Source organism: Juglans regia, chromosome 15 (assembly GCF_001411555.2).
Source record: "Juglans regia cultivar Chandler chromosome 15, Walnut 2.0, whole genome shotgun sequence".
NCBI classification, from domain to species: Eukaryota; Viridiplantae; Streptophyta; class Magnoliopsida; order Fagales; family Juglandaceae; genus Juglans; species Juglans regia.
In genome coordinates this window covers 8,607,322-8,615,527 of record NC_049915.1, presented here as the reverse complement: position 1 = coordinate 8,615,527, position 8,206 = coordinate 8,607,322, and the positions used below count along the sequence as shown (strand labels likewise).

At 35.6% G+C, this 8,206-nt stretch overlaps 1 protein-coding gene across 2 annotated transcripts; it reads right to left on the bottom strand.

Annotated features, from left to right (window-relative positions):
• Positions 1-534: 534 nt before the first annotated feature.
• LOC108986751 (tetratricopeptide repeat domain-containing protein PYG7, chloroplastic) lies at positions 535-7,551 on the bottom strand. Of its 2 annotated transcripts, XM_018959488.2 has the most exons (6): positions 7,167-7,551; positions 6,087-6,173; positions 5,199-5,250; positions 2,085-2,377; positions 1,740-1,886; positions 535-1,061 (listed from the first exon to the last, which is right to left on the bottom strand). In XM_018959488.2, exons 1-6 carry the CDS (start codon positions 7,317-7,319, stop codon positions 780-782), a joined length of 1,014 nt encoding a protein of 337 aa, XP_018815033.1. In that variant the 5' UTR covers positions 7,320-7,551; the 3' UTR covers positions 535-779. The 2 variants fall into 2 exon arrangements, with proteins under 2 accessions (XP_018815033.1, XP_035542019.1); XM_035686126.1 differs by lacking the exon at positions 7,167-7,551 and having other exon boundaries at positions 5,199-5,254.
• Positions 7,552-8,206: the final 655 nt, after the last annotated feature.

Sequence of the window (8,206 nt, the reverse complement as noted above, 5' to 3'; positions counted from 1 at the left end):
GATCGTTGGATTTGAAGGATTATTGAAACTCAAATCTCCAAACAGGGGAAGTTCGCAGATACCATTGAGACAAAAACGCAGTGAGGATTTAGGCCCGGTTTGGATATACAAAATTATTTCATCTTATCTCATCTCATCATTATAAATTTCTCAAACTCCCACACAAAATATAATAAACAATTCAATTTTTTTCAAATCTCAAAATAAAAATTATATTAAAAAATTATATTCTAACAATATTTTATTCAACTTTTAATAAAACATTTCATCTCATGTTATTTAAACTACGTAACTAAACTAGGCCCATAATGCAATAGCTTTTGTTTGCTTTATAAATCATAAAATTAAGATTAAAAATAAGATGACAATTACAATCAAACAAAAAAATTAGGACAATATTCATAATTTATTATCTTTAATTTATCGCTCTTAAAATGTATTTAAGTGTTTTTTCCTGTATACACGGACTATGCCTACTTCATTCATATCAATAATATTTATCTCTTACTCATCAAAAATAAAAACAATCAAACAAAAATATAAAATGGCATCATGTCGAAAACATCATAAAAATCCGAAAAATCTGATTTTAAGTGCTATGAAAAACAGATACTCTTCTTAGGTGTTACAGAAAACAAATGGGGGATTATTTCAGGCCTCTAATAAGTAAAATCCACAGCAACCCATGGAACATCTGTGCTCACTTTCGATCCAAAGTTCTGGATAAATGTATATCCTCTCCTCCGATTTTAGTAAGCATTAATACAAGCTGCCCGAAATCATCTCTCCTCCGATTTTACAACGACTCCTTTGTACATTTTAGCACGTTCCTTTAGAGCATCTCGTCGGGGTCGTGCCACCTTATTGTTAGGGTCAAAAAGAAGCACTTCTTCAAATGCCTTGAGAGCGGACTTGTAGTCTTTCTTCTTCTCATAGGCATCGCCAAGGTTGTTCCAAGCTGTGACATAGCCAGGTTGAAGCCTCACAGCTGTCTCGAATTGATTGATTCCCTTGTCGGATTTTCCATCACGGATATAACTGACGCCAAGCGCATTGTAAACCTATTGAGTTGATTTGTGTAAAAATGATTATCAGCCAAGTTTCAACTTGCCATGTTTCACAAGTAGGGATAGAGCTAAAACTATATGTCAATTTCACAAGCAGGCAAACAGTGGGAAAATGACAGGTTTAGTTACTACACTAGCAAATACAGCCTAGCAAAAGACAGGGAGTCTAGAGAGTCTTACAAGTATTAGCCCACACCTAAATGAATGGGATATGTATGCACAGCTGCTTGTGAGTTATAATTGATACAATCCTATACCCAGCGATGTACAATTTTCAATTTCATCTTTGATGCATTGCATGACTTAATTTGGTCAGAGAAAGTCAAGACGGCCAAAATTCCTAATGGAAGACATTGCACAGGTCAAAGGCTCTGGCAGTACAATCTTTTGAGTCAAGAGATAACCGTACTTGTAAAATAAATTTAAAGATTATGTAGAGTTTCGATCATAAGAAAATACACAAGTTTCCAATTTACAAAAACCACATGTAGAGTTAACTATGTAATGCTTTAAACTTGTATTGTAGCTATTATAACTATCTTGAATTCTGTTTTCTGTTTTCCCTCTTCTTCTTAGTATAGTGTTGTCTCTTGTATAATTTCTGTATATATGGGTTGCACCGTTGTGCTTTTCGTTAAAATTGTTGCTTATACACAAAAGATATTATATTACCTGGGCAAGATCTTGATCATCTCCATCCCATTTCTCAATTGCCTGAAGCAAATATTTAGTAGCAGCTGGATAAAATTTCCTCCTCAGCATCACAGCACCTAGTTCAAAATACTCGGTTGCACTGGCATCACCACTTCTTACTTGTTCCTGAAATCATTGAGGTAAAAAAAAAAAAAAAAAAAAGGATACACACGTCCATTATTGTAGCAAAACAGAGGTAAAAAACAGAAATAAATGTGTCTTCACTTAAAGCTCTAAAATGGGTTAGGGAGGTTGCATAGTATCAGTCAATGTTGAAGCAAGGATCCCATCAAGGGCAAAGGCGGAAAATTCGCGAACTCTTACCTGCAATTCTTTAGCTGAAAGATCAAGTTCTCTGCGTACAAGGACTTGACGAATCACATAGAAGGTCCCAACCCCGAGGAAACCTAACAATAACAGCAAATATGATAGCTGGATTCCCAACTCAAACAACTCCCCAGTCTCATAAACCATGTTTGGTTTGCCATATTCACTTGCATGTGCCACTTGAGCATTAGTTAACCAAAAGGTTTGTGCACACAAGAACAAAGATACCCAAACTAACGGTTTTTTTCCATCATTGATATCCTCGGTAAGAAACCAGTTCGTTGGACATTCTGCAATAAATGAGGATGTATCATTTAAGGATATGAAAATCAAAATCAAAATCAAGCAAAGACTACCAAAATAACACCAAAACTAGAATATGAAATTATTATCTGGTTGAAAGCAGACATTATTTTTATTTACTGATCGTAAAAAGAAAGCAGACATTATTAACTTTAGCTGATTTAGGATAAAAGTAACAAATATACTCCATAGGCTATACTTATATTGAAGCCGACCAACATTTAAAAAAGAAAAATTCTATTTGCAATACTGACACACTAAACACAATTGATGAGGAAGCCTGCTACATCAAATTGAATAAAAGATATTTGTGCTTTCAATTTTTTTTTTATGATTGACATGTTCCCACAGTAAGTAGTGTGTTTACACACTGGCTTGTAAGTAACATAACTCTTAAAAAAAATATTTAGGACAGACATAAACTTGCAAATAAACCAAGGCTTTTTTTTTATCTTTTTTTTTTATATAAGTACAAATAAACCTTAAGGCTCAAAATATCAGGAAAAAGTAAAATTTCACGATAATATTGTTCTTTGTTTAGAAGGCTCACAAAACTTATCTTCCTTTTCTTGCAGCGAACTTCAGTCCCACGACCAATGAACTAACCTTCTCCATCCTCTTCCACTTGTTTCGTGTCATTTTTTAGAGACATTACTTCTCTCACAATGCCTTCCCTTCTCATCCACTCATAATGTCCAAACCTAGGACCACCAATGACCTTCACCCAAACCTCATGTCCATATGTACACACACATGCAAACACGTATATATATTACCTTTTACGGTCACTGCCTGACCAGCCATTCTATGCCTGAGTCATAATCAGTTGTTTGTTGGCTAATTAAATTTAATTGCTAATTCAGTTGATAAAAAAAATTAAATTGTTGGAAATACAAACTGAAATATTGAAGAGATTTCTGATTTTCGGCATGCAAAGAATGGTGTAGGGCATGAGTTGATGGCATTATATAAGGCTTTGAATAACCCAGACAAAAGTCACCAGGCAAGCCATGTTTACGTCAAAAACACTGTTTGGGGACGAATATAACATTGAAACTCCAAGGTGTCTTTTTTTTTTTTTTTTAAATATGAACTGTGGTACCTTTCTAACCCTCCAAGATTTTTAAAAGAGCATTTTTTTCATTTTATTAAATATAAATGCAATTCATTGTCATTCTTTCTTTCTTTTTTAAGTAAAAGATTTTAGTAATTCTAATAGAAAAAATAGGCATAGCCCAAATATACAGGAAATATATAAGAGGAACTGACTAGTTAAGAGAAAGAAATAGATACAAGGAAATCATGAAAATCAATCCCACTGAAGTCAATAGCTTTTGCCCAAAGAAATAACGTATGTAAAAGGAGTGATTTAATCTCCTTCTAGCGAATGTTCCCTATCTTCGAAGCCCCAGTCGTTTCGTCCCTTCCAAATGCACCATAGAAGAAAAATAGGAACCATCTTCCAAATTGCTACAATTTGTGGAATACCATAAAGGCTTCTCTAGCTGGCCAGAAACTCAACTACTCTCGCAGGCATAACTCAAGCTTAGCCCAACTCTGCCAAAGAATTTATCCCATAGTGTTCGGGCAACCTCATGATGGAGTAGCAAGTGATCCACTGTTTCACCACTTTTTCAGCACATGCAATACCAGTCAATAACAATCATCCGGTGCTTCCTTAGGTTGTCCATAGTCAGGATCTTCCCCAAAGAAGTTATCCATACCTCAACCTTTAAAAGTGCATTCATCCTCCAAATGCTCTTCTAAGGAAAAGGCATGTTATCTTGACTCATGAGAGTCTTATAGAAAGATCAAATAGAAAATCTCCCTTTCCTAGAGGGAGCCCACCACATCTTATCTACTCTCTGATTTCTTATTGCCGTGAATGCAATAAACTAATGAAATCTGATAAGCCAAAGTATTCCCAATCATGGGCCATCCTGATGATATTTACATTCCATCGAAGTGAACCAACCGACATCTCCACTAACTTAGCCACCGATGCCTCCTGGTCTTGTGCAATCCTATAAAAAACTAAAAATTTGTCCCACCATTTTCCACGGGGTCTCCCTCTCATAGTTATCACAGCCATTTCCCATAGAAAGCATGATTAAACACTCTTAAATTTCAGATACCCAAACCCACCCCCAGCGATCAGAGAACATAACTTGTCCCACTTGACTAGGTGAAATTTAAGGCCTCGTTTGTTTTCGCATATGAGATGAGATGAGTTGATATTAAAGTTAAAAGTTGAATAAAATATTGTTAGAATATATTTTTTTAATATTATTTTTTTTTATTTGAAAAAGTTGAATTGTTTATTTTATTTTGTGTGGGAATTTGAAAAATTTGTAATGATTAGATGAGATGAGTTGTGAGGAGTTGTGAAAACAAACGAGGCCTAAACTCTTCACCTGATCCACTCCAAAGGAAATTGCGTTGGAGCTTCTCAATGCAATTCACCACACCAGCTAGTAATGATAACAAGGATAAAAAGTAAGTAGGCAGATTGAACAGAGTGCTCTTAATTAAGGTGGTCCTACCATCTTTTGACAACTACAACGACTACGGTTTCTCAATCAGTTCTACTGATGACTTTTTATTAATGAGATTCTGAGTTAGTTTTCTAATGTGTACGAAAATCTTTTATACCTAGTTTATATTTGTTTACTTAGTGGCATTCCTAAACCTATGGGGAAGGGGGCATTACACCTTTATCAAATGCCAAATGAACCACAAAATGCAGATAGCTTACCCAATATAATGAGATGGTATATGGAAAGGTTGAAATAAAGAATAGGGAGTTACCGTCTAAAGTTTTCGAGGTAAGGAATTCCATTGCCATTTCTCTTTGAAATATCTGCCTTCATCCACAAAAGAATAAAAGGTTAGCAACAAGAGAAGTATGGGGACATGCATCTAAGTTCTTAGCAACAAAGCAAGCAAAAAAAAAAAAAAGATGGCACGTAAAGAGATAAAAAAAATCATTTACTCTATATTAATTATAAGGCAGGGAAAAGGTTATGCAGCACACAGGCCTAATGAGACCCCCTGGCCGCCCCAAAAAACACAAAAATTAAGCACAGAATACAACAAGCCAGACTTTCTCAAGATTTTAGTCATAATTACTGAAGGGTAAACCTCGATTTCTAAGTCACACCAGAGCATAAAATATGATCCTGGAGAAAACTAGGCATGTGATTTTTAGCTCCATATGCATACAAGCAATAGACAGAATAGAGGATTGGAACTTTCTGGTCATCCTTTTAAAAAAGAAGAGCTTGGAAGCTTTTTATTTTGACTGAAGTTTTACATTAACTGGCCTTTTTTTATGAGTGCATTAAGAGACCTTAACTCAAAGACTCTATAACAAATTCTTGAGAACCTCTTTAAAACTCAAAAACCAATCATATACTTCTAAAATTACTATGGGAAGGATCTCTCACTATAAGTCTCACATCTTGTGTGTTTAATCAGGGTTGATTTTCCTACCATGAAAAGCAAAAGCAACTTTGCAAGACCCCCTTTTCCTAAAACCAGAAATTTCTTGAGGGTCTCCATTAGTGGCGTTGTACAGAAAAGATAAGTGATTAAGAGGCTGAGTCAAGAAAAATTAGAAATAAAACTTGTGACCCTCATGCACAACTGTGATTTCTATTAGGCAACATTTGATGCAGAGATTATCAGAACACGTACCTGAAATCTGGGAAATCCAGCAAGGGTCAGTCTGCAGACTGTTTTAGAGGTTAGCAAAACCGGTGCAACATAGCGCTGCAAAATTGCCTGGGTGGTAACAGTAGCATTAAACTCAGTAAACTAGTAGCAGTAGTGAAGGAATACTTTACAAAGTCACTATTTATGAAAAACAATTCAAAGGTTCTTATAAGAAACATCAAATAAAGTATTCAAAGTATAATTTTTTTCACAATAATTTTAACTAAATAAGAAACTAGGAAAGAAAATTTCAATTACTATATTTTTCTTTTATAAGTGAAAAGAAATTTATTAATCCACACAATTAGGCATAGCCCGAGTACACCAAGGAGTATACAAGACAAAACACCTAATTACAAGCTAAGAACTGGAAAAAGCAACATAGAAATTATTAAAACAGGTCCCATCCAATAAAATAGCCGATGCCCAAAGTAACAATGTATGGAAGAAAAAAATCTCTAATCCCTCCCAACAAAAGTTATCGATCTTTGAAACCATGTCCATTCCTCTCATTCCATATACACCAATTACTAATTTTTTACACCAACTTGTCCGATATCTTCAATTATCTCATACTGATTTTATGCATCAAAATCCAGTTCAATCACTAATGCAGTAGATGCTTATCCTGTAGTTATATGAATACCTTATATATCCTACCACCCTGCTACAGAGTTAACTAGCCCAAATACCTTGTTATCAAGTTCCATCGCTAATGATCAACTGACAGTTAATCCTTGCCATTTTTAATCTTACTGATCAAAAAAGTTAATCCCTGCCATTTAAAGTATAGAAAAGGATAAAAATGGCCATCTATGGAAGATGGAAGAATACCAAGTGTTTAGGTAGTCTCTCATTTCCTCCGTACCAAAAAATGAAATTTATACTCTTTTAGCTAACATGCCAACTTTTAATGAACTCTCATCATTCAAATCACCAATCAGATTTGAGCCTTTTTTTATTATCTCAAATAACTCATCCACAAGTTTTCTTCGTCATTAGCAAGTCCATATAAAAAAACTCATCCACCAGAAATCAATCTCAGGGGACGGGGGACCTTACCGTGGGTTGACTGAAGTAGGAACCGACGGCGAGAATGAACCGAGAGGGGATAAGGAACTGACGGCGAGAAGGAACCGAGAGGGGAGAAGGAACCGACGGCGAGGCGCAGGGGCAGGGTGGGAGAAGAGAGAGAGATTGAGAGAGGAGAGACATTTGGGTAAACAGCTTTGAGGTCGCGATGGGAGGAAGGGGAGACGCCGTAGATGACTGGAGGAGAAGGAACCGTCGAAGATGGGCAGTGTTTGCCGGCGGCAAGGGGCGAGAGGCAGGGACGAGCGCTGAAGAAGAGAAGCGATTTCTGAGATTGAGAGTGAGTGAGGATTGAGGATGAGGTCGCGGGGAGATTAGAAATAGAAACCTTAACTTCTAGGTCCTGCTACCGGTACCGATAAAGTACCGATAGCTGGACCGATAAGTTAAAAAAATATATATATATATTTTTTTCATATATTTTTGTAAATATTTTTAAATATATATATTTTTAAAAAAATCAATTCATTAATAAAAATTTCCTTAACGATTTTAAAAATAACACAAAAAACAAAGTATCGGTCAATATGGGGGGGGGGGGGGGGTTTTCCCAAGACTGCAACTCGATGCCATCAAATCGGGTTTGGGCCCAGTACCGACTTGGTACTATTTGCGCACCAATCCGACCCGGCACTGTGTGGGTCGGGTCTTCAAATTTTTTTTTTTTAATATTAATGTGGGTGCCCTGTGTTAAGTTACAGCTTAATGGACAGAATATAGCATGCAAAACAGGTTCACTAAGATCTCAAAAGACATAAAAAAAATATTGACATAAACCAAATAAACAAAAAAAAAAAAACCAAAAGAACTAGAATATTAATTCTTCTAAAAAATAAACCAAAAGAACTAGAATATTTATTCTTCCAAGAAAAAAGTAAAGGTGCAAAAGGACAGATGAAGGGAAGAGTTTTTTTTTGAGTTTCTGGGATCCTCTAGGGATTGAGAGTAGTTTAGCTTACGAGTTAGTTTTTTTTCGAGTCTTTCATTTAGAGTTTTTTGGGTTGGAGAAC